At 45.7% G+C, this 27975-nt stretch overlaps 1 protein-coding gene across 1 annotated transcript; it reads left to right on the top strand.

Moving 5' to 3' along the window:
- On the top strand, positions 1–27975 carry LOC111950590 (proteoglycan 4). Its single transcript, XM_023968281.2, has 9 exons — positions 1–105; positions 1176–1315; positions 2089–2543; positions 11799–11949; positions 12156–12273; positions 13373–13411; positions 13507–13548; positions 15792–16470; positions 26616–27975. The coding sequence occupies exons 3-9, from the start codon at positions 2381–2383 to the stop codon at positions 26840–26842; spliced, it is 1419 nt and encodes a 472-aa protein (XP_023824049.1). The 5' UTR covers positions 1–105; positions 1176–1315; positions 2089–2380; the 3' UTR covers positions 26843–27975.

The raw sequence follows: 27975 nt of genomic DNA, 5'->3' as shown, positions 1-27975 counted from the left end.
TAAAGCAATATGTTGTGCTGTGATGGACCTTGAGGAGTGATGCTTCCAGAAAGACACTGGGCGCGTTCCTTGCTGATGTCTGCCAGATTTCATTACGCCTGATAGGTATTTTACGTATCAGCTAACCACACATTATAGCAATCTGTCGGTCGATAGCCTCTGCCAAGTCTCCAACAACCAGATGGTCCGGTTTTCGGGGCAAATATTAAGAGTGCCTGTGACATACTTTCGCTTTTGGACTTTTACAAGGCGACATTCCATCTTAACTTCACATTTACTCGTTTTTTTCCTTCTCGTCAAGGCCAGTATGTAGGGGATCTAGTTTCAGTCGATGACGCGGCACGCAACCATTGGTTGATGCATGCAACGTATGAGCAGGGTAACGCGARCAATGACTTCAGTATATGGGAAACAACAGCTCTTACTATTAGTTTTACATCAGCGCAGGTACAGGAATGGTTTACAGTAGACTGTCCATTGTTGTCCATTGTTTGTATTTAAATGGTATCATCATTGTTTTCATTGTTGGCTTAAACCTATCCATATAATTTTACTGATTAAATGAGACAAATTGCAGTCATGGATAAAGACATTTTGGGAGAAAAAAATACCTTAATTTACAAGCCAAAGTGTTTGACCACCAGAGAGTGCTATTCACTTGAATTTGAAACTTGGAAGTGGGGCATTGTGTAAGCTAGATATTGGCATCTCTGAAGACAACTGTAGACTTATCTTTTTCTATGTGTTAGTGTTTCGTTGGTTAGTTTGGTTTTGAGAAAGCGATAGAGGGGTTATATGGGATTAAGGGGACAAATATGGTCTGAAGAGGACTAGAATTTTATGGGGGGGAGGAGCTATGTATTCAGGGGAGGTGGAGTGCTAGAGCTTTTGAGAAAATAAGAAAAGAGGAGATAGTTTGCGGAGGAGAAATGTGACAAGTAAAAGCAAAATGTGCAATTGGATTGTTAGAATTTAGATTTTTTTTGGAATAGCAATCAATTTGCACAATCCAGGCAATAGAAACATGGTTTTCTAACAGCAGCTGGTATTGATCTCTCTATTTCTGTTCAACAGGATGCTGTTACTTCTTTTACAGCTAGCTTGGCTGAGCTCTGTTTCCTGACTCCCCCCCCACCACCACCACCACCAAGATAATTATTGTGTGTGTCTTACAGAGAGGGAGATAGAGTGAGAGACAGCTCATGGAATGCTGTGATGTCATCAGCTCAGTCATACACAAAGGCAAGGAGGAGGACACACAAGCGCACTCACTCTCCCGAGTAGTTACTCTGCCGTGGAGCGTCTGCACCCCACTGTGAGTACATCCTCCTTAAACAACACATCCTTTCTCGCACACGTTCTGCTGAATTCTCTATCACTGGCTCACCCGCTTCTCTTCTTTTTGTCTTTTTTCCCCCCACCAAGTGTTGAGTTTAAACCAATCTGTTTTCCAGCAGTGACAGTTCTCAGTCTCAGGCTACCTTTGTCTCCCTCCAAATGTTGATTGTGCAGTTTCCATTGTTAATATGACCACCATGCCTAGTGAAGTCCTTTCAGCCCCTCTGTTAGAGCAGCGTTCTACTCATGCTGTCCTGGGATGTGACCTTGTAGTTTGGTTACAGCCCAACAACGACCATGTTAAAATGGAGCAGCCATCTCATGGGAGTTTGGGAGAAAAAAAAAAGGAAGGGCGGTTGGAAAGGGATGTGGGGTGTGGGGGGGGGGTTACTGACGGCAGAAAAATGCCCCATTCCTTTGGAATCTCCTCCCATCCAGGGCCAGACAGCCGCTCTCAGAGCCCTGACTATGGCTTGGGTGAGGAAACCAGGGTTTGAACTCTATCGTTCGTCTGAAGAAGGGAAAGGAGATTGCTGTGATTTACTATGCATTGAAAAAGAAGGCAATGAGCAGTTACATCTTATTAAGAGAAGAAGAGACAAAGGGGGAAAAAGTAAGAAAATAAATCAAAAGACAAGGAAGGCCAAGTGGCTAGGAGCACTGAACAGCAGCATGATTAGCATACAGCAGGGAGTGCCAATCATCTACAGTGCTGACAGAGGTTGTGATGTGTAATTTTCCCTGATGCAGATTCACCCAGCCATGGCTGCCTGATGAGTACTGAGGACGACTGACGTGTGTGGAGGGAGGAGGGAGTGTCAGTGCAGAGGACGTCAGAGGCAGCTGTCTACAGCTTGTGAATGTGACATTGGAGCCTCGATCTTCTTCTTTTCCTCATGAAGCTTGTTTAGAAGCCAACACGTCTTCAGGAAACTGTCGACCCAAGGAGTCAGGACAGTACCTATCCACGCCCTGCTAGACTGGGTAACCTGCTGGAACAGCCCCTACCGCCTTACCCCTCCACCTCCAGCCCGCCGCCACCATGCTGCAGCAGATACTAAAGGACATGTACATCGATCCTGATGTGCTGGAGGCCCTGAACGAGGACCAGAAGAAGACCTTGTTCCTGAAGATGAGACAGGAGCAGGTGCGGCGTTGGAAGGAACGTGAGGAGAAAGAAGTCCATAGACCAAAGCTGAGTACAGGTACTAACTTCATTCCTCCCTACCTCTTCTGCTGCCTCTCCTGCTACATCTTCACACACAGGGTCTGTGTGACAGGAGGCTGTGTAACTTTTTTTGCCCAAAAAGTATCGTTATCTGCTTATGAAATAAGTCTACAAACACGTTTCATTGAAACCTACCCATCTGATCTTTCTAAAAGGCAGATACATCAGACAAGTGTCCGATATGTTGGTGCGGTTTTGTTGTTGTTGCTGTGGATTAACTAATAGGGAGCTGCCTTGTGAAGTTGAGCTGCAAGCATCTGGCTTGCCTCTGAGAAACATCCTGTGATGTGCTTTAGGCTACCGCCAATGTATTCAGTATCAGTCATTTTTGTTGTTGGCAGGCCCTCTGTATGCGGGTCTGTGTCTGCCTGCGAGTAGGTTATGCACTTTGTTTCAATGAGATGGCATTATCTGTTTATATTATGAGTGTCAGCAGGGCTAAGAGAGTAGGTAATGGCTGAAAAGACTACTTGTCTTTTGTTAAATCACTACCTGCAGTTTCTCACCAGTGGTGCCATTTACCATCACAATAGGAACACTGGAGGGTATGTGGAGGTAGCTCGGCCTCATGTAGCATCACCGGGGTGAGAGAAATAGGTCTTCAACTCAGGTTTCTAGTATTTGTATTTTTAATGGATTGCCATTAGCTGCTGCCAACGCAGCAGCTACTCTTCCTGGGGTCCAGCACAATTAAGGCAGTTATACATTTGAAAAACATTGCAATACATCCGTAACAGATTTCACAATATATTAAGCCTCAACTCTAATACCACTTATCTATAAAACAAAATCCATGTGTACATGTGTGTGTATAGTGCGTATGTTATCGTGTGTTTGTATGCATGTGTCTATGTTTGTGATGCTTCACAGTACCCGCTGTTCCATACAGTGTATTTTTATCTGTTTTTTAAATCAAATTTTACTGCTGTCATGAGTTACTTGATGTGGGATAGAGTTCCATGTAGTCATGGCTCAATGTAGTATTGTGCGCCTCCCATAGTCTGTTCTGGACTTGGGGATTTTGAAGAGACCTCTGGTGGTATGTCTTGTGGGGTATGCATGGGTGTCCGAGCTGTGTGCCAGTAGTTCAATTAGAAGGCTCGGTGCATTTAACATGTCAATACCTCTCACAAATACAAGTAGTGATGAAGTMAATCTCTCTTCCACTTTGAGCCAGGAGAGATTGACATGCATATCATTAATGTTAGCTCTCTGTGTATATCCAAGGGCCAGCCGTGCTGCCATGTTCTGAGCCAATTGCAGTCCCTCTTTGTGGCACCTGACCACACGACTGAACAGTAGTCCAGGTGCGACAAAACTAGGGCCTGTAGGACCTGCCCTGTTGATAGTGCTGTTAATAATGCAGAGCTTAATTACAGACAGACTTCTCCCCATCCTAGCTACTATTGTATCAATATGTTTTGACCATGACCATTTACATTCCAGGGTTACTCCAAGCAGTTTAGTTCCCTCAACTTGCTTAATTTCCACATGATTAATTACAAGATTTAGTTAAGGTTCAGGGTTTAGTGAATGATTTGTCCCAAATACAAAGCTTTTAGTTGTTCAAATATTTAGGACTGACGTATTCCTTGCCACCCATTCTGAAGCTAACTGCAGCTCTTTGTTAAGTGTTGCTGTCATTTCAGTTGCTGTGGTAGCTGACGTGTATAGTGTTGAGTCATCCGCATACATGAACATACTGGCTTTACTCAAAGCCAGAGGCATGTCGTTAGTAAAGATTGAAAAAAGTAAGGGGCCTAGACAGCTGCCTTGGGGAATTCCTGATTCTACCTGGATTCTGTTGGAGAGGCTTCCATTAAAGAACACCGTCTGTGTTCTGTTAGACAGGTAACTCTATCCACAATATAGCAGTGAGTGTAAACCCATAACACATACATTTTTCCAGCAACAGACTATGATCTATAATGTCAAAAGCTGCACTGAAGTCTAGCAAAACAGCCCCCACAATCTTTTTATCATCAATTTCTCTCAGGTAATTAAAAGTCATTTGTGTAAGTGCTGTGCTTGTTCAATGTCCTTCCCTATAAGCACGCAACAAGTATGTTGTCAATTTGTTTACTGAACAATAGCATTGTATCTGGTCAAACACAATTCTTTCCAAAAGTTTACTAAGGGTTGATAACAGGCTGATTGGTCGGATATTTCAGCCAGTTAAGGTAGTTTTACTATTCTTAGGTAGGGGAATAACTTTTGCTTCCCTCCAGGCCTGAGTGCACACACTTTTTAGTAGGCATAAATTGAAGATATGGCAAATAGGAGTGGCAATATCATACGCTATTATCCTCAGTCATTTTCCATCCAGATTGTCCGGTGTCTTGTCATTGTTGATAGACAATAGTTTTTTCACCTCTTCCATACTTACTTTACGGAAATCAAAATTACAATCTTGTCTTTCATAATGTGGTCAGATATACTTGGATGTGTAGTGACAGCGTTTGTTGCTGGCATGTCATGCCTAAGTTTGCTAGTCTTGCCAATTAAAAAATCATTCAAGTAGTTGGCAATATCAGTGGGTTTTGTGMTGAATGAGCCATCGGATTCAATAAATGATGGAGCGGAATTTGCCTTTTCCCAAAATGTCATTTAAGGTGCTCCAAAGATTTYTGCTATTATTCTTTGTCGTTTATCTTTGTTTCATAGTGTAGTTTCTTCTTTTTTTAAATTCAGTTTAGTCACATGATTTCTCAATTAGCCAGACCTATTTGACATCTCTTTTGCCTCATCCATCTCAACCATATCTTTTTACAATTCCTCATCAATCCACGGGGAATTAACTTATTTTACAGTCATTTTCTTAATGGGTGCATTCTTATTATTAACTGCGATAAGCAATTTCATAAATTTGTGAAGTGCAGCGTCTGGTTGCTCGTCATTACACACCACGGACCAACAAATATTCTTCACATCACTACAACACTTTTATACACAATATTAGGCTCAGCCTTTGGAACTTTGGTTTTCCTAGCTGTGGCTACTATATTGTGATCACTACATTCGATGGATTTGGATACTGCTTTCAAACTACTTTCTGCAGCATTAGTAAATATATGATCAATACATGTTGATGATTTCATTCCTGTACTGTTTGTAACTACCCTGGTAGGTTGATAACTTGAACCAGGTTGCAGGCACTAGTTACAGTTTGAAGCTTTCTCTTGAGTGGGCAGCCTGATGAAAGCCAGTCAATATTTAAATCACCCAGAAAGTATACCTCTCTATACATACATTATCAAGCATTTCACACATGTTATCCAGATACTGACTGTTAGCACTTGATGGGATTTAGGTGCGGCAGATGAACCTGTAGTCATATTACTTCAACAGTATTTAACATGAGATTCTCTCTAAGCTTTACAGGAATGTGGTTCTGAATATAAACAGCCACACCTCCACCTTTGGCATTTCTGTCTTAATTGTAGATCTTATAACCATGTATTGATACCACTGTATCATCAAAGGTATTACCTAAGTGAGTTTCAGAGATTGTCAGAATATGAATGTCATCTGTTACTAGCAAATTATGGATTTCATGAACCTTGTTTCTTAAGCTACGTATGTTAACGTGGGCTATTTTTTTTWAAATTCTGGGATGCTTGATTGTTTTCATTGCTTTACTGGGAAGCTTTGCAGAAGTAGCAATGCTCAGGTTATTTATTAGTGCAGGGTGAGCTGCACACAGTGGACTTCTTACTAGGGCACACCACCTCAGTGTTAACAGTATTACTCTGGTTCATAGGTATATGATTACTGCATACAATAGCTGTAGGATCAGCAGAGGCATTCAGGGCAGTAAGAGGGACATACATTAGATTACTTACATTGTGTCTTCCAACTCCCCTAGGATAATGTACATTTGCTGAAGCATTATCACAACTCAGATACACAATGGTAGGGATTAAATGAGCTAGACTTGGGTCATTGATAAGACATTGTCTCAATGCAGCCTTATAATGCTGTGAAAGGATCCAGGAACCCAAAGGATTCGGGTGGATCCCATCCTCCTTATAATACAAGCTTTGTTTCCAGAAGGTATCAAATTTGTCAATAAATGTTACACCCACGGAGCTGCAATAGTCACGTAGCCAGTTATGGAGGGCTAAAAGTCTGCTGAACCATTCAATGCCACGATTTAGAGAGGGCAGGGTGTTTGTTGGTGTCAAGTAGAGACCCAATCAGTTCTTTAAAATCCATCTAAATCTGTTCTGAGCTGCTCTTCATAATGTCATTTGACCCCACATGAACCATGACAGTATCAGCCCCCATTGACTGACACACAGCCTCGGGAGCAACCTGGTGAAATCCTGAACTTTGACCCACATGAACCATGACAGTATCAGCCCCGGTGACTGACTGACAGCCTTGGAAGCAACTGGTGAAATCCTGAACTTTGACCCCACATGAACCATGACAGTATCACCCCCGGTGACTGACTCACAGCCTCGAAAACAACCTGGTGAAATCCTGAACTTTGACCCCACATGAACCATGACAGTATCAGCCCCCGGTGACTAACTCACAGCCTCGGGAAACAACCTGGTGAAATCTTGAACTTTGACCCCACATGAACCATGACAGTATCAGCCCCCGGTGACTGACTGACAGCCTTAGGAAGCAACCTGGTGAAATCCTGAACTTTGAACCCAGGAAAACACAAAGTCTTTGCCCCAGGTACAGATATATGCATCACCTTTGAACTCCCTGTCACAATAGCCAGAATGATCCGGCCTCTGCCGTGTCTCGAAGCAGATTCCGAGGCCAGAGCCACAGAACTCACCTGAGAAGAGGGCTGCTGAGACACCGGATGTGTGCAGGACACAACAGCCAAAGGGACAGAGCTCTGGTGGTCCAGGCTGTGCCCAGGCAGTTGATTGACTAGGACAGGGAGAAGTAGCTGGAGGGGCATCCACAGCCATGGAGGGAACCCCCCCAAGCCCCCGGCTTAAGACAGCTGGTACAGGGGCTCAAAGTGATTTGAGAGTCTTAAGTCTGGACGCGGGGGGAAAAAGGCAGGCGCCCCGAGAACGATTCCTCTCCTTCTTTCTGGTTCCGACACACATCCGTTTACGTTCACCTGGAGTCGAACAATGAGCAGCCATTTTCTGGTTCAAGCTAATAGAGGGGTGCAGTGGCGGAAATGTATCATACTCCGGGAAGGTCCAAATTAGGATTCTGTTGGATGTTTTGATAGGAAGCATTTAAAGATGCCGATAGTCTCATAGAATCCTTATTCAGTTTAAGGCGGTTGGTCAAATGTTTAATTTCTTCATGAAGAGTAGTAATCCTTTTTTTTTTTTTTGCTGCATCAAGTTCAATACATTTTTCACGAATGAAGGTATCCATCGGAACTTTCTAGTCACTTCCAATAACAACTATGTCTGAAAGAGTAGGCCTACAGCCAGATCAGGATGTGACACTGCAATCTCAATTGAGGAAATTACATACTTACAGTTGACTCACCCTTAATTGATTGAATTGTTGGTTCACTAATCAATCGTTTTTAAAGGGGCATTATCAGTGAACACAGCCCATCTGAGCGTAAGCTGTCCACCCACTAGACACACACGCAACAAACAGTTGAAACAGGCGTAATGCTGAATCTGATGCACTCAAGCAGAATAGGTCTGGTTGCTTTTCCTCGTATGTGTGTGTGTACAATGCCCTGATTAGATCATCTTGTTCCCAGTGAAGCACTAGTGTGTGCGAGGGAGAGGCAGGCTGATGTCTGGAATGTGTGTGCGTGTGTCGKAAAAACAGATAACAGATTAAAATAGGAACGCGCGATAGACAGAAATAGTGGCAGTTTCACAGAGTATATTTCGTACCCCTATGTTAGAGAGGGAATCATGTTTTCTTGTATTGTGTAGATGGCTCATTACATGCATAGCTACAAATAGAAAGAGACAGGCTGTAATTCTATCCTGAAACTGGTTTGGTGTACTGCAGAATCTTGCCTGTCTGCATTTTCTTTCTGTAGGTAGCCAGTCCCTGTATGAGAAATCTGTGTCGTAATGACTCGGTTCACAATGTACTTTCCGTTGGCATTCCACGGTTCACAATGTACTTTCCCTTGGCATTCCACCGAGAGAATCTGAGATCACAAGACAATATCCCCAGAGCTTCTACTTGAGAAGTTTGGTCGAGAGAGCTTTGTAACAGTGGATGAAAACGAGTCTCTGTGATGGCTGGCTGTAGGTCACTGTAGCACATGTCAGTTTGTGCATTGATTCTGCCTGATGTGTGCGTCAGGTCAGGAGGAAGTCTTTTCTTGGCTGCAGTTGACCACAATGCACTGATTATCAACCGACTGAATGTCAGACAGGGAGGGCGGGAGAACAGAGGCCCCTCTATCTGCTGACGACCAGGGCAGCTGTTCCTACAAGTCAATGGCCCCCCAATACACACTGCGGTGTTACACACACTCCCCGATACACAATGCGGTGTTACACACACACTCCCCGATACACAATGCGGTGTTCACACACCACACACACATCCCCGATACAGACTGCTGTGTTACACACAGACACACACTCCGATACACACTGCGGTGTACACACACTCCCGATACACAATGCGGTGTTAACACACACACACACAACTCCCCGATACACACTGCGGTGTTACACACACACACACACACACACTCCCCGATACACACTGCGGTGTTACCACACACAAACACACACTCCCCGATACACACTGCGGTGTTACACACACACACACACCCCGATACACGCTGCGGTGTTACACACACACACTCCCGATACACGCTGCGGTGTTACACACCACACACACACACACTCCCCGATACACACTGCGGTGTTACACACACACACTCCCGATACACACTGCGGTGTTACACACACACTTCCTGATACACACTGCGGTGTTACACACACACACACACACTCCCTGATACACACTGCGGTGTTACACACACACACACACTACACACACACACACACAACACACACACACCCCCGATACACACACTCACATCTATACACACTGCGGTGTTAACACACACACACACACACACACACACACTCCCCGATAACACACACACACTCCCTGATACACACTGCGGTGTTACACACACCACCACACACACCCTCCCCGTACACACACATCACAACACACTCCCTGATACACACTGCGGTGTTACACACACAACACACACACAACACTCCCCCATACACACACACTCCCTGATCACACACTGCGGTGTTACACACACACACACACACACACTCCCGATACACACACACACACACACACACCACACTCCCTGATACACACTGCGGTGTTACACAACACACAACACACACTCCCCGATAACCACACACACACACACACACACACTCCCTGATACACACTGCGGTGTTACACACACTCCCCGATACACACACACACACACACACACCCCTGATACACACTGCGGTGTTACACACACTCCCGATACAACACACCACACAACACACACACACACACCCCTGATACACACTGCGGTGTACACACACTCCCCGATACACACACACACACACACACTCCTGATACACACTGCGGTGTTACAAACCACACACACACACTCCCCGATACAGACTGCGGTGTTACACACACACACACACACACACTCCCTGATACACACTGCGGTGTTACACACACACACACACACACTCCCCGATACACACTGCGGTGTTATACACACTGCGGTGTTACACACACACACAACAACACACACACACACACACACACACACCACACTGGACTATAGAGTTAGATCTTTCAATCATCTCATAGTCACAGTTCACGTTGCAACACGAAGTGTTTGGAGACTGTTGCAGACCTAGTTTTGTGTTTCTTAGTGTGAAGCAGAGGAAATGGTGGTCTGTTACAAGCACAGGACCCAGGTGTCTGTGCAAAGCAGGAAGTGACTCCAGGCCCACTGGCTCCTTCCTTCCAAATATTAGCTGCGAGCACAGCAGGAAGCATGCAGGACAAGCATTGTGGAGAACAAATAGACAGCATATGGCTGAAAAAAAATAAAATAAAAGGTTTTGTGTTTTTCATCTGTTCAGTCATATTTACCATTTAGTTTGGCGTGTATATACTGTAGTTAATGTGTTGTTGAATGTTTGTGTAACTATATTTATGTAGCGTGTATGTGTACATCTGTATAATATGTAGCACGTAGGCTACATGACCAGTGCTGTTATGACAGGTCTTCCGTACATTGTATGTGTTCCTGTGTGTGGTTAGGTCCGTTTTTGGTTTGTGCCTGAGCTTTGAGCACAGAACGTGGCAGATTGGTGACGTTTGCTAGTGGCAGATGATAGACTGCAGTGCAGGGTGGGGCGTCTTATTGCCACAGTAACTAGGCCCGCGTGATCCCAGAATGCGCCACAGATATGCAGATTTCAGGGATATAGTACGTACTAAATCAGAAATGGCACTGTTTGAGTTACAATGGAACATGACTTAGGCCCCGGGTTTATGAGGGTCTCAGAACAGAGGAGGTGTGATGTGAGTCAAGGCGTGAAGGAGTATCGGGACAGGGTTTCCCGAGAGTCCAGAGCACAAGTTTGACAAGTGTTTGTTGTCTGTAGTTAGTGTCTTGCGTTTTGAGAGAATTGTCTGTTTGCCTAGCTAGTATGTTTTGACTTGCCTGGGCTGAGTTCAGGGCATGTCATCGTGGTTTGCCCCAGTGGAATTCCCTGCATTTGCCACAGGACAGGCTGGCAGAACCAGTTCACTGGTAATCTACTCTGGAGGGGTGCCTCCCCTTCTTTTCAACCAAAGCCCTCACGATTAAGAAAGCCTCATTGAGAACATTCAAGTTTTTCCGTTTTGTAGCAATCACAATACATACAGAAAACAACATCAGAATAGCAAAGGATATTTACAAAGCAAGTAGGCTGGATAGTTGCCTCTACTGATCGTGTGTGTGTGCTGCTTTTTTCCCACGAAGGAACATTTCTCAGTCTTAACCCAATGTAACCACGTCATAGTATTCAATGATTTTGGTAGCTTTTCTCTTGTTTTTTTCCCCCCCATCTGCTCTACTGCTGTCCATATATGGAACCCATCAATGTCTGTTTACCACGGAAACATAAACATGACAAATCTTGGTTTTCCTCATTTGGCAAGAATGTCTCGTTCTCTGTTGCGTCCAATAATATGACTCCAGTGTGTTTCGTGTCCCCTGTAGCCAACCGTAAGAATGTGAGCTGGTTGCTGGGCAGGGACGGTGATGTGGCGGTCATGGTGATTGGAGAGGTGGACGAGCTGAAGACTTCTAAACTCATCTGTTCTGGGCCTGTGGAGAGGAAAGCACCACCGAGCCTGCACAATAGCACACGGTACGGACACGTCAGCAATACCAGCAGCGATTATTTATTTTATTTATTTTTTTATTTATTTTTTTTACAATGTTTTAAAAATATTTTTTACCTGCAGTTCTGTGGAGTTATAATAGTCCATGTCAAATTTAAGTAGGAGGTTGGTTTTTGGCGTTTGCCATTTTCTATCATCCCTGTTTTGATTATCCTATCTGGTCCGTCTGTAGCCACCAGACAACCCCCCCGAAGAGCAACCTGGTAAACAGACCCGTCTCAGAATCTGTCAGAACTGGGAGAGAGAGCCTGCTTCCCAAAACACAGCCAGGGATACAGCTCAATTTAAAGGTGAGTGTGTGTGTGTGTGTGTGTGTGTGTGTGTGTGTGTGTGTGTGTGTGTGTGTGAGACCTTCCTGTTGCTGTCATTAATCTCGGACACAGCTGAGGGCCAGTGAGACGAGGGAGAGTCATTGCTCAGCAGCCAAATAAATCACCCCTTCTATCTCTCCCTCTCCTGACTGTTCCCTTCCTCCATCCCTCCCTCTTCTACTGCCCATTGTCACCTCCAACACGTGCACAACACCTCTCTCCCTTGCTCTTCTCTTTCCACCTCAGCCACATCCTATCCATCCCTCTCTTCCCTCCCCACATCTTGTCTTCCACTTTGTTTTGTACAGTTCATGTCATTCCTCTCCTCCCTGTTGCCTTTGTGTCTCCCGCTGTCTGGGAGTCGGTGGAGGCTGCTGAGGGGAGAACGGCTCATAATGACGGCCGGAACGGAGCAAATGGAATGGCACCTGGAAACCATGTGTTTGATGTATTTAATACTATTCCGCTCCAGCCATTGCCACGAGCCCGTCCTCCCCAATTAAGGTGCCACCAACCTCCTGTGCTGTCCCTAGTGTGTGTGCCACCCCTGTGTGTTTGCGTAAATCTGTATGTAAATTAAGTATTTTAATTGTGTATGAGGGGGAGTGGTTATTATGTGTTATAGTAAACCCTGCATATTTGGTTTGAGCCTAAATATTTGAACCGAACCATGAAATTGAGAAGCGCGCTTGTGTCACATGTATTGTGTGTGGTGGGGGAGGTTGCCTCCGGTTTCACGCGATCTTAAAAAGAGGGAGAAGATTTTCAGCGTTGTCATGGCAACCCTTTTGCACATGGCGAGCGCAGGCCAGGGTGGACACTCCATCTTGCCTGTAGAGCATACCAGTGCCCGTCCCAGGCACCCGCGGGCCGGTACCGCAAACAGAACGTCAGAAATGTTTCGAGAATAGTCCGAATAAACACAAGGAAATGAATCTAAATGTATAGGCCTTGTGCAGGTCTATAGTGTGCTTACACTTTATACATTTGTTGCACGCCCGTAGCAGGTTCCAGTCAGAGAAAGTAAAGTGCGTTTAAATCTGTCAAACCAACTGACATGTTCCTGCTATTCCAACAGGAGAACACTGAGGAAGTGAGGACATTGCCCCCTCTACAGGTATGGTTATGTACTGCACGTATCACTGCTTTGTCCGTCTGCTCAGAAGCTATTAGTTGCCCAGTAATGCCTGTGTTTGTGTGTTCAACCCACAGGTGTCAGTGGGTGAGCAGCAGCCACCTGCAGCACTTGAAAAAGTAAGCATTACATAAACACGTTTGTGAGTTTGGCTTCCGTAAATCAGTTTGTGCATTATGCACATTGAGGACATTTGTTTTGTTTATGCCTTGATAAAGGTAGGTATGCAGCGACGTTAAAGGTAAACCAGTGTATTAATAGTCGTTTGATTCAGTATTTTGATTCCGTATTAATATTAATACTGAATCAAACTACTACTATTAATACACTGGTTTACCTGTTATGTTGGTAATAATTTTGTTTTTTAAATGCTACGCTCATTTAACACAGAGTTTAGGTATGTATAACGCTGTGCACGGTTGTAGAGTAAGAGGTTGGGTTATTTCCTGGGTTGGGAGGTCAAGCCATTTGATCGCCACGACGATGATGATATCATCAGTGGCATATAATCAAGTGTCATGTAAGCAAAGACAGGAAAGTACAACCTTAATCTCGTAGTATTCCTGGCTGGGTATGGSGTTGAGAAAGCAACAAATTAGTCATTGTCTCAGCAGTGCTAGTAGTGGCAGGTTTCAGCCCGAATAGCCATGACACAGACATGGATGGTTCGAATTCGAAACGCTTGCTCAAATATCCTGGCTAAGTGTGGTTTGCATTTCACTAATCCACCCTTCGGCTCTCCTTAAATATGTCTTGAACACCTCTGACTCTTCTGGACACCCACACCCCTTTTTCTCTCTCTCTCTTTCTCACTCTTTCCCTCTCTTCCTCACTCTTTCCCTCGTTCCAGGGTGTGGAGGTTAGGCCAGCTGTCCCTTCACTCTCAGCCTCTCTCCAGAACCTCTTTCTCCCAGCTGTCTCTCTCTCTCTCTCTCTCTCTGTTCCAGCTGCTCCTGGCCTGGCCGCCTCACCCCTCATACTCTCTCTGTCTCTCTGGGGGAGAGGCTGAACTGTAGCAGCCCTCCAGTATGTATGTCATCGCTCTCTACCACATGCTGCAATGGGACCGGGGTTGGGGTGGGGTGGAATGAAGGGTGTTTCTGAGCGATTGTTTCGTTTTGTGTTCTTTTTGTTTGTGTATATGTGTGTATGTGTGCATGCAGGCTGTATCACAACCGGCCGTGATTAGGAGTCCCATAGGGCGGCGCACAATTGGCCCAGCGTCGTCCGGGTTTGGCCGGTATAGGCCGTCGTTCTAAATAAGAATTTGTTCTTAAATGACTTGCCTAGTTAAATAAAGGTCAAATAAATGTGTGTGTGTGTGTACGAGGAGCGGAATTGCTGGAGCTTGGTTTCTGGGCTCCTCTGGAGCAGATGGTTGATCAGGGTATTAAAACGCCAGAGACAGGAGAGGGTGTCAGTCACAGATGGATGAGATTGTGGGATTGTCTCCTGAGGTTTGCACAGGGGAGATCTCCTTCCCTCTCGTCTCCTACTGCACGCAGCCGAGCCGAACCGCAGGAGAACACTCTATCACTCCGTTCATGCATCCTTACACACGACTCCTCCCAAACACACCGCTGCACGTCTCTGCCAACCCATGTCAAAGTCCTAATGCACAACCCCACCCTATTGTTACATATGATAGGTCTGAGAGACTAAGATTCTGAAACCATTTGTTAAAACATAGATTTGGTTGTTATGTAGAATTCATGTTCATTGTAACTGCACTACCATCCAAATGACTATGATCTCTGGCAACGGTATTTGGAGCTGATAGTTGTTTGTGGGGGGGGGGGGGGGTGATTTGGTACTGCTGCTGCTACAGTGAGGGGTCTTAAGCTGTCGATCTGGGAGATGGAGAGGCAGGACGAGAGGCAGGACGGTAGGGATGGAGACACCCTGAGATTAGGAGGGCAGAGGAGTACGGCAAATAGGATGGATGCAGAGGTCGCCTTAAACCTGCCCTTAACTCAGGCCTGGGTAATTCCAGTCCTCGGGGGACTGATTGGTGTCACACTTTCCCCCCCCATTCCCTAGCAAACACACCTGATTTAAACGAATTGTATTTTTAACTGAAGATCATGATTTAGTTGATTATTGGAGTCAGGTGTGTTAGCTGGGACTGGGGCAAAAGTGTGACACCAATCAGGCCCCTGAGGAGTTACCCAGGCCTGCTTAGCTCATGGTGTCTGCACCCCATGTCTCATTTTATTTTGGGGGATACTTACTGTGTATGGAAGCATGCCATCAAACCTCTCAGTAACCTAAAGGCATTGGATTCTGGTAGAACGATAGCTGAACATGCAAATCAAATGGTATGAATGAATCGGACACTGACTGTTCTCTCCTGTTTCCCCAGCAAGCTGAGTTGAAGCAGGATTTAGAGGTCGATGCTCCAGAGGAGAAGCCAGCCCTCTCGTCCTACAGACCTCACTCAAGAGCTGGCACTGCCAACCCGAGGCTGGATACCGCGCTGTCCCCTGTCCCCAAGAACTTCACCATCACACCATCCCCTGTCCTCAGCTCCACACCATCCCCTGTCCCTACCGTCACACCGTCCCCTCTCCCCAGCACCGTAACAGTGTCTCCGGTCCCCGGCATTGTCACACCGTCTCCTGTCCCCCGCAGCAATGCCATCCGAGACGCTCTAGAGAAGAGCACTGCCAAAGCGTGCGCTTCAGAGAAGACCATCACGCCCTCTCCCGTCCCTAGCTCTGTCAAAACGTCCCCTGTTCCCAGTGTGACCCCGTCCCCTATCCCCAGCTCCACTCCGTCCCCTGTCCCCAGTGTCTCACCGTCCCCTGTCCCAAGCTCCACTCCGTCCCCTGTCCCTAGCATCTATTCACCGTCCCCTTTCCACAGGACCATCACTCCATCCCCTGTGGCTAGCAGCGCGGCCATAAGAGACGCTCTAGAGAAGAGCACCACCAAACCACATGGTCCGGAGAAGACGGCCGTCGTCCCGCTGTCCGTCACAACCAGACTCCACCCCGAGGAGCCGGCTGAGCCCCACCCCCAGGAGACACCCAGCAGCCGAGGTAAGAGAGTAGAGCAGCATGGGAGATTGGGTCCCCTCCATAGCGACGTATATAGATCTCTACTTGGAACTGACCTGTTTTAGCATGGACATTGCCATTAAGGGATTCTACCATTTTTAAAGCAGTCAACTGGGTGGGGATTTCTATGGGTTGGGAGCGATCAGCCATTGACCAGAGCATTGTCTTCTTCAAACTGGGTTATACGGTTTGTAAATGGCTTTAAGCTATATTATAGTGGCCGCAATAAATGAATGACACATAATATTTTGGTTCAGGACTCCAGCAGTGCAGGTGGCGGTAAATCACCAATATTAGCTTTATACATTTTTCAAACACAGAAGAACATTTATACAGCATCAATGGCACAGATGCAACATTCCAACACTGAGTGTATTGAGATGGTTGTGAATGGTGGGAGTAACACATTCGGGCCTGGAAGCATGCAGACACCAGGACACATTTTTATTGAACACTTTTGGTAATGAAGTTGTACCCCCCCMAAAAAAGGCAGCCCCCACATGGCAGGGAAGAGAATTGCCTATGTGACAAAGATTATCTGACATCGAATCCCTTTTACCTGGTGTGTGTTCATAATGGACAGTTACACCATGGTTCTGCAGTAGGCCKCTATAGTGTAGGTTAGGCTTTCCTAGTGCAGTTTGCGATGGGGATTCATTTGCCCAGCGTCCTAGCCAAGTGCTGCCTCAGCCCACTGGAATCTTTATGAACTGGCAGACTAAAAGCAGGCCAGTGCAGCCTTGGGGGGGGGGAAGCAGTATCATGGTCCCACATCTCCTCTGCCTCTCTATTGGCTACTCGCTCTCGGGCTGATCTCTTACTATGTGTGTTTGTCTAACGTTTTCCACAGTCCCTCTTAACGAACATGACTTTCATCAGTGCATGATGATATATGTCTCTTGTATCGCTGAGCCGCACATATAGTGAGTTATTGACTTTGCCCTTGTAGTTCATTGCTTTATGGCAGCGTCTCTGTGTCTTGTTGCAGATTTTATTTTAGTTTATTTGGTCTCCCCTATTCCATGGAATTCCTCAGTATCTTAGCTTGTCTAACTGTGTAATATTAGGAGTGAGTTTAGTATCAGTCTAATTAGCAATGTTTGGACAGCGTTCCTCTGGGTGAACAGGATAGGCTGGTGGTTTTGATCAGCGGCCCACATCCCAGCTCGACAGACAAGTGACCCAGTTCACAAACCAGACACAGACTGAGAGGGAGCTAGACCAGCACCACCCAGTGGACCTCTGATCACACTGCAGCCAGTCCTCTACCAGAGTTAGTAGGAACAAAACTGTCTGCCTCTACAGTCTCCCCCTGCTGGATGTGTRCTAACCTTACAATGAGATGAAGAATTGTGTTTCTTTGTCCTRGTTGTGGAACCTGTAATTCAACTAGAACATATTCATGGTTTGCATGTTTCTTCACAATATTGAGACATTTCAAGTGAAGATGGCGAAGTCGTATGTCATTTGAATGGGTTACTTATTTTCAGGTGTTTTTAAATCATATACATATTTTTTGTATATATTTCCGATCTATCTATCTCTGTGTGTGTGTGTGTGTCAAATCACATTTKATTGGTCACATGGTTAGCAGATGTTATTGGGAGTGTAATGAAATGCTTGTGCTTCTCGATCTGACAGTGCAGCAGTATCTAACAGGTAATGTCTAACAATTCCACAACAAAACCTAATACACACAATCTAKTAAAGGAATGGGATGAGAATATATGGATGAGCAGTGACAGAGCGGCTAAGATGCAATAGATAGTGAAGGATACAGTATACAGTTTATACATGTGAGATATGTAAACATTCTTAAAGTGTCATTATTAGAGTGACTAGTGTTCCATTTATTAAAGTGGCCAATGATATCAAGTCTGTAGGTAGGCAGCYGCCTCTCTGTGCTAGTGGTGGCTGTTTAACAATCTGATGGCCTTGAGATTGAAGCGGTTTTTCAATCTCTCTGTCCCAGCTTTGATGCACCTGTACTGACCTCGCCTTCTGGATGGAAGCGGGGTGAACAGGTAGTGGCTCGGGTGGTTGTTGTCCTTGATGATATTTTTTGCCTTCCTGTGACATCGGGTGGTGTAGGTGTCCTGGAGGGCAGGTAGTTTGCCCCCGGTGATGCGTTGTGCAGAACCCACCACCCTCTGGAGAGCCCTGCGGTCGAGGACGGTGCAGTTGMCRTACCAGACGGTGATACAGCCAGACAGGATGCTCTCAATTGTGCACRTGTAAAAGTTAGTGAGGGTTTTCAGTGACAAGCCACATTTTCTTTCAGCCTCCTGAGGTTGAAGAGGCACTGTTGCGCCTTTTTCACCACACTGTCTGTGCGCGTGGACCACTTCAGTTTGTCGGTGATATATAGACAGAGGAACTTAACTTTCCACCTTCTCCACCGCTGACCTGTCGATGTGGATAGGGGCGTGCCCCCGATCATCTCTTTTGTTTTGCTGACATTGAGTGAGAGGTTATTTTCCTGACACCACACTCCGAGGGCCCTCACCTCTTCCCTGTAGGCTGTCTCGCCGTTGTTGGTAATCAAGCCTACCACTGTAGTGTCATCTGCAAACTTGATGATTGAGTTGGAGGCGTGCATGGCCACGCAATTGTGGGTGAACAGGGAGTACAGGAGRGGGCTGAGAACGCACCCATGTGGGCCCCCAGTGTTGAGGATCAGCGGAGTGGAAATGTGTTTTCCTACCTTTACAACCTGGGGGGCGGCCCGTCAGGAAGTCCAGGACCCAGTTACACAGGGCGGGGTCTCAAGCTTAATGACGAGTTTGGAGGGTACAATGGTGTTGAATGCTGAGCTGTAGTCAATGAACAGCATTCTTACATAGGTATTCCTCTTGTCCAGATGGGATAGGGCAGTGTGCAGTGTGATGGTGATTGCGTCGTCTGTGGACCTATTGGGGCGGTAAGCAAATTGTAGTGGGTCTAGGGTGGAGGTGATATGATCCTTGACTAGTCTCTCAAAGCACTTCATGATGACAAAAGTGAGCGCTACAGGGTGATAGTCATTTAGTTCAGTTACCTTAGCTTTCTTTGGAACAGGAACAATTGTGGCCATCTTGAAGCATGTGGGGACAGCAGACTGGGAAAGGGATTGATTATGTCCGTAAAACACAGCAACCAGCCCGTCTGCGCATGCTCCGAGGACACAGCTAGAGATGCCGTCTGGGCCGGCAGCCTTGCAAGGGTTAACGCGTTTAAATGTTTTACTCACTTCGGCCACGGAGAAGGAGAGCCCRCAGTCTTTGGTAGCGGACCGTGTCGGTGGCACTGTATTGTCCTCAAAGCGTGCRAAGAATTTGTTGTAATTTGTCTGGGAGCAAGACTTCAATGTCCGTGACGGGGCTGGTTTTCTTTATGTCTGTAGATCCTGCCACATACGTCTTGTGTTTGAGCCGTTGAATTGCGACTCTACTTTGTCTCTATACTGACACTTTGCTTGTTTGATTGCCTTACGGACAAAATAACTACACTGTTTGTATTCGGCCATGTTTCCAGTCGCCTTGCCGTGATTAAATGCGATGGTACATGCTTTCAGTTTTGCACGAATGCTGCCATCAATCCACGGTTTCTGGTTAGGGAAGGTTTTAATAGTCACAGTGGGTACAACATCTCCTATACACTTCCTTATAAACTCGCTCACCGAGTCAGAGTATACGCCGATGTTATTGTCTGAAGCAACCCAGGAAACATATCCCAGACCACGTGATCGAAGCAATCTTGACGCATGGAATCCGATTGGTCAGACCAGAGTTGGATAGACCTAATAACGGGTGCTTCCTGTTTTAGTTTCTGCTTATAGGAGGGGAGCAACAAAATGGAGCCATGGTCAGATTTGCCAAAAGGAGGGCGGGGGAGGGCCTTGTATGCAATCCGGAAGTTAGAGTAGCAATGGTCGAGCGTGTTACTCGCTCGTGTACTGCAATCGATATGCTGATAGAATTTAGCAAGCCTTGTTCTCAGATTAGCTTTGTTACAATCCCCAGCTACAATAAATGCAGCCTCAGGATATACGAGATCTTCAGTTTCTTGGCAATTTCTCACATGGAATAGCCTTCATTTCTCAGAACAAGAATAGACTGATGAGTTTCAGAAGAAAGTTATTTGTTCTAGCCATTTTGAGCCTGTAATCGAACCCACAAATGCTGATGCTCCAGATACTCAACTAGTCTAAAGAAGGCCAGTTTATTTGCTTCTTAATCAGCTCAACAGTTGTCAGCTGTGCTAACATAATTGCAAAAGGGTTTTCTAATGATCAATTAGCCTTTTAAAATGATAAACTTGGATTAGTTAGCACAACGTGCCATTGGAACACAGGAGTGATGGTTGCTGATAATGGGCCTCTGTACGCCTATGTATTCCATTTACAATCAGCCATTTCCAGCGACAATAGTCATTTACAACATTAACAATGTCTACACTGTGTATATATATAATATATATATATATATATATATTATATATATATATATATAATATAATTTATATAATTATATAATATACAGTACCAGTCAAAAGTTTGGACACACCTACTCATTCAAGGTTTTTATTTATTTTTACTCATTTCTACATTGTAGAATAATAGTGAAGACATCGAACTATGAAATAACACACATGGAATCATGTAGTAACCAAAAAAGTGTTAGAGACCGCCATGGTTGAGTGTGTACGTGTTGTTCTTGTAGGTACCATATTTATGTATGGGAGAGTCTATCGGTGTTTACACACAGTGTGAGGGAGTTTGTTCATGTTTGTTACTACCTCTGACAGGTTTTATTTGGGGGTTTAATGTGTTTGTTTGTGTATATAAGATATGAGTGTGTTAATGTGTACATTGACCTATGTCCATGCATGTTAATGCATGTTGATGTGTGTGTGTGTGTGTGTGCAGCCCAAGGTTGGGGGGTTGGGATAGAGAGTAGGTGATAGTGTGCGTTGTGTAGTTATGTGTGCATGCGAGTGTATCAGTCTCCTGCAGCTGCTGGCTCGTGGAGTGTGTGTTTGTGTGCTCTTCTCCCTCGGCTTTCCTCTCCTCTCTTCACCTTCAGAGGGGAGGACACACATTCCAATGCTACTTCCCGACTCTGGCCCTGGGCGACTGGCCCTGGGTGACGTTTGCCCGGAGCTGATAAGTTATGGGGCCCCCAGCCTCCACACAGCGCCGTGCCGGGCCCCCCCACCCCTCCCCCTCCCAACCCTGACCCTCCCGCGGCCTGGCTCACTGCACAGACGTGCCGCTCCGGAATTCTGCCCTCTGCCCCACTTCTGCCCCCCCCTCCGTGCCAGAGAGGAGGGGGTATTTAAAGAGCTAGGCTTGCTTTTATTTTGGTGCTGGTGGGTGACACTGCAGCCCCCCTCTCTCCCCCACTGCATGTATGGGCTGGGACTGGGCCGAGGTGTGAAGAGCGGGAGCCGCCTCAAAGGTCTGTCTGAAGACAGTGAGACAGACAGACAGTCACTGTATCATATTGACCAGTGACTTCGAGCAGAGGGAAAGTCATGTAACTGTGATCAGGTGTTGCCAAGGTTTTGTACAAATGGCTGCACAGTTAGGTAACCCGCGGAGCGGACTGCTTTTCTTCCCACTCCATTTGTGTTGACAGAGCTGAGAGTCTATCGGCTTGATGTTTGGCTTTTTGGTTTCTGGTAGAACGTTCTGCGTGGGTTTGGGCAGTTCTTTGTTAAGACAGGTTAGGTTGGCGTCTAGTTTCTAGAGGTATCGGGTTCATCTTCCTCACAAGGATGTTTTCTCAGAGGGATAAAAAATATACATTTTAAGAAAAAGCATAATTCTTCTTACTATTCCCTCACCGTACCCACATGTAATGGTCAGGAATACGTTGCACGCTTGCATTCTCAAGCGCAGGCACACACATACTCCTTGTGTTTAGCATTCCTATCAGAACCAACACCAAAACCCAAGCACCAAAAAGCCTCCGACCACGCGTGCCTGTGACTCTGTGCCTGTGTGTATGCGTGTGTGCGTGCGTGCGTGCCTGTGTGTATGCGTGCGTGCGTGTCCAACCTCGATCGCTGGAGCCTATCCAGGGTTTCCGTGGTGACCACACAACACAGCGAGACAATCAGAGGCAGGCCCACGCAGTGCGGCGAGAGGACATTAACACAGGAACCGCGGGTCAGGGGGCAGAGGAAGGGAGGGGGGAGAGGAAGGTGGCGGGAGGGGGGAAAAGGGAGAGGGTGGTGGAGGCAGAGGGGCAGAGCTACAGGGAAAGGAGGGAGGGAGAAAAACAACAAAAGAAAAGTAAAACCTTTAAAGATAGTTTGGGCCTGTCTCTTTCATGCCTCACCGCTATCAAGTGTTTGCTTTAAAGCTTCTTTGGCCATAGAACTGACTGCCTCTCCTGGGCTGCACACACACCCTCTACACTAAACACAGACCCTCAGTGTCTGAATCGAATGTGGTGGGGTTAGTCGGGTGGGTGGATGCGTGACTGAGTCGGTGAGCATGAGGGTGTGTGTATTTGTGTGAATGTGCTTGTCTGTACGTGTGTGAGTATAGTGGGTATCAGAAGTGTTCACCCCCCATGGCTTTTCTTTCTTCACATTTTGTTGCGTTACGAAGTGGGATTGAAATTGATTTCATTTACGTTTTTATCACTGATCTACACAAAATACTCCATCATGTCAAAATGGGAAGAATTATACATTTTTTTTCAAATGAATTAAAAATGAAATAAGTAAAATATAGTCATTGCATAAAGGAAGTATTCACCCCTTTTTGTTTAGGCAAGCCTAAATCAGTTCAGGAGTCTAATTTGTCTTATCAAATCACGTAAGTTACATGAACTCACTCTGTGTGAAATAATAGGGGTTGACATAATTTCATTGACTACCTCTTCCTCTGTCCCCCGTGCATACAACATATGTACGGTCCCTCAGTCAAGTATTGAATTTTAAGCACAGATTTAACTACAAAGACCAGGGTGCTTTTTAAAAGCCTCATTAAAAGAAGGGCCGTTATTGGTAGAAATACCAAATCAGATTTTGAATATATCTTTTAGTAACGATGCTGTGGATGATGTACAGTCGTGGCCAAAGGTTTTGAGAATGACACATATTAATTTCCACAAAGTTTGCTGCTTCAGTGTCTTTAGGTATTTTTGTCAGATGTTACTATGGAATACTGAAGTATAATTACAAGCATTTCATAAGTGTCAAAGGCTTTTATTGACAATTACATGAAGATGATGCAAAGAGTCAATATTTGCAGTGTTGACCCTTCTTTTTCAAGACCTCTGCAATCCGCCCTGGCATGCTGTCAATTAACTTCTGGGTCACATCCTGACTGATGGCAGCTCATTCTTGCATAATCAATGCTTGGAGTTTGTCAGAATTTGTGGGTTTTTGTTTGTCCACCCGCCTCTTGAGGATTGACCACAAATTAAGGTCTGGGGAGTTTCCTGGCCATGGACCCAAAATATTGATGTTTTGTTCCCCTAGCCACTTAGTTATCACTTTTGCCTTATGGCAAGGTGCTCCATCATGCTGTAAAAGGCATTGTTCGTCACCAAACTGTTCCTGGATGGTTGGGAGAAGTTGCTCTCGGAGGATGTGTTGGTACCATTCTTTATTCATGGCTGTGTTCTTAGGCAAAATTGTGAGTGAGCCCACTCCATTGGCTGAGAAGCAACCCCACACATGAATGGTTTCAGGATGCTTTACTGTTGGCATGACACAGGACTGATGGTAGCGCTCACCTTGTCTTCTCCGGAAAATCTTTTTTCCGGATGCCCCAAACAATCGGAAAGGGGATTCATCAGAGAAAATGGCTTTACCCCAGTCCTCAGCAGTCCAATCCCTGTACCTTTTGCAGAATATCAGCCTGTCCCTGATGTTTTTCCTGGAGAGAAGTGGCTTCTTTGCTGCCCTTCTTGACACCAGGCCATCCTCCAAAAGTCTTCGCCTCACTGTGCGTGCAGATCCACTCACACCTGCCTGCTGCCATTCCTGAGCAAGCTCTGTACTGGTGGTGCCCCGATCCCACAGCTGAATCAACTTTAGGAGACTGTCCTGGCGCTTGCTGGACTTTCTTGGGCGCCCTGAAGCCTTCTTCACAACAATTGAGCCGCTTTCCTTGAAGTTCTTGATGATCCGATAAATGGTTGATTTCGGTGCAATCTTACTGGCAGCAATATCCTTGCCTGTGAAGCCCTTTTTGTGCAAAGCAATGATGACGGCACGGGTTTCCTTGCAGGTAACCATGGTTGACGGGAAGAACAATGATTCCAAGCACCACACTCCTTTTGAAGCTTCCAGTCTGTTATTCGAACTCAATCAGCATGACAGAGTGATCTCCAGCCTTGTCCACGKCAACACTCACACCGGTGTTAATGAGAGAATCACTGACATGATGTCAGCTGGTCCTTTTGTGGCAGGGCTGAAATGCAGTGGAAATGTTTTTGGGGGATTCAGTTCATTTGCATGGCAAAGAGGGACTTTGCAATTAATTGCAATTCATCTGATCACTCTTCATAACATTCTGGAGTATATGCAAATTGCCATCATACAAACTGAGGCAGCAGACTTTGTGAAAATTAATATTTGTGTCATTTTCAAAACTTTTGGCTACGACTGTATTAAACCACCCAGACACAACAAAGATAAAGTTGTCCTTCTGAACTGAGCTGCAGGACAGGAAGGAAACTGCTCAAGGATGTCACCATGAGGCCATTAGTGATTTTTAAAACAGCTACAGAGTTCAATGGCTATAATGAGATAACTGAAGATGCATCAACATTGTAGTGACCCACAATAATTACCTAAAATGAGTAATAAAAATTATAATATTAATACAAATATTCCAAAACATTCATCCTGTATGCAAAAGGCACTAAAGTAATTCAGTAAAAAAGAAAGACAACAGAATATACTTTTTGGCCTAAGTGCAAAGCCTTATGTTTGGGGCAAATCCAACACAACACATGACTGAATGAATGCCTCCTTATTTTCAAGCATGGCGGTGGCTGCATCATGTTATGTGTATACTTGACAGCGGCAAAGACTGGGGAGTATTTCAGGATAAAAAAAAAAACTGGTTGGAGCTAAGCACAGGCATAATCCTAGCGGAAAACCTGGTTCAGTCTGCTTTCCATCAGACACTGCGAGATTAATTTACCTTTCAGCAGGACAATAACCTACAACACAAGGCCAATGTGCTTTCCATTAAGAGAGTGAAAGTTCCTGAGTGGCCAAGTTACAGTTTTGACTTAAATGTCCTTGAAAATCTATGGCAGGACTTGAAAATTGCTGTCTATGCCATGATCCTCAACACCTTGAAAGAACTTGGCGTGCAAAGCTCTAAAACTAACCCAAGAAGACTCACAGCTGTAATCGCTGCCAAATGTGTTTCCGACATGTATTGACTCGGGGTACTTATCTAATCAAAGTATATTAGTGTTTAATTTTTCATGAATCAAAAAATATATATTTTTTTCTTCCACTTTCTTATTACAGAGTATTTTGTGTAGGTCGTTGAGAGAAAATGACAATTGAAATCAATTTGAATCCCACTTTAACGTGATAAAAAGTTAAGAAATCCAAGGGTGTGTGTGTGTGCTCACACATCTGTGTCCCCYGGGGACGGCGCTATAAATACTCGGCTCCTCAAGCCTTCTGGTGTCTGAACAGCGTCTGTCTGCTCTCCATCGCTGTCCCCGTGGCCCTCCTCTGCTCCTCCGCTCCCATCCCTCAATTATACCCCCTCCCAAACGTCGTGCCTCTCTGTCTCACACGCACATGCACACATGCACACACACCAACTACACCCAGCTGTGTTCCCTGCTCCTCTTCCTATGAAGATGATCTCCAGTCTGGCATACTACAGCCTAGGACGGAAGAGTTCGGGAGGGTAGAGGAAGAAGGAAAGGGCGAGCAGGAGAAAGGGGGAAAACGCAGAAAGAGGAGATGGGATCAGGGAGAATGTTCCGTGATGGCCGTAAGGCTCACAGACTTCTTTTTATTGGCATTCCCAGTTACGGGGATGCGCGACAACAGACCAAGACATAGCAACCATAGTGCGCTTCAGCTCCGTTCGTTGATGCAAAAGGCACCTCTAACCATTCATCTAATGTCTGCCTCTGTCTCTCTCCCAGATATCCGCGTGATGGCAGCCTATCGCAGGGCCATGTCTGAGGATGTGGTGTCTGAGGGGGSCGGAGACACCTGTTCACGGAGTGGTCGGGTGGCTCAGCTCATGAAGAACTTCTGTGTGAAGAGCCCCACGCCCCCTGCACAGATCCCTCCTCCCCGCGGCAGCAAACCCCCCATCCCCACCAAACCCAACCACCTGCACCTGGTTGCCAGCCCCTCACTCAGGTAATCCACAGGACCTGACCACCAGGGCCACCCGCTGTCCTCCACCACACCCCACCCAGGCCCCACTGAACACTGCTGGGCAGCCAGCCTGGGGGTCTCGGCAACTGGGGACAAGGACGCAAGGAGGCAGGCCACAAGGCTCTCAGGAACACAGCCAAACCTTTGACTCCATTGCTGTTACTCCAAAAGCAAAGCAATGAGAGTAGAGCTTTTGCCATTTTTACCTGTGTGCCATGTTTTAATACTTAGTTTTATTTAGTATTTTAAATTGTACAGTACTGTAAATTCTCTCTGTGGGGAAAAGGTGAACCAAAAGCGTTGATTGTAGAACAGCGTCTTCCTTTGTTTCCTGCTTTTGCCTTTTTAATATTCAATGTATTATTGACCGTATCATACCATGTATTCTTCACCTGTCGATATACTTAAAAAAAAAAAATCTTGTCATGTACAAATACCACTTTATTGTTACATTTGGCGCACAATACGTTCACAAAGCTTTGTGCAATGTTATCAAGGTCATAAACCTGTTCTTGAGATTGCAACAAGTCATGACAAATGTCAACTTGAATGACGCAGTACATTCCGTGTGCTAACAAATGACAGAGCCAAATTGATCGTACACGCCTGTCATGACCAAGGAGATGGGTAGAGTACAGTATGGCTGGACAGACGGGTAAAACCGGATGAGTGATGGGAGGTGTTTCCTCCTTAATGTACGGCGCTCGTCACCGGGAGTAGCACCGTCAGCTTGTTTACTGTCACATCTCCCCTGACTGCCACCTGGCCGAACAAGCACCTTGCGCTATCTACCTGAGATTGACCAATGACAGTGCCAAACGCCTCTGCTCTGTGTCCCAGTGGACCGAACACTGGCAAGCCACACGGTCCGTGCCAAATAATACTTGTTAGCTGTGGTTAACCTGTCTGTTATTTTTCTGAATCTCACTTTTGATTGGTTGCACTCTGTTTGTTTTTTTTACTGTTTTTTTTACTATGTTAATTCGGAGAGCGAGAGTGATGGTCTGGGTGTAACGAGTGTGTGTTGCCCCACACAAGGTGTGTGTTGAACTATGTGTGTGATGTCAGGCCTGTGTGGCGCAACCACAGTGGAACAATAAAATCATTTGACCCCTCCAA

Source organism: Salvelinus sp. IW2-2015, linkage group LG23 (genome assembly GCF_002910315.2).
Source record: "Salvelinus sp. IW2-2015 linkage group LG23, ASM291031v2, whole genome shotgun sequence".
In the NCBI taxonomy this organism is placed as follows: Eukaryota; Metazoa; Chordata; class Actinopteri; order Salmoniformes; family Salmonidae; genus Salvelinus; species Salvelinus sp. IW2-2015.
This window is presented reverse-complemented; position numbering and strand designations above follow the sequence as displayed.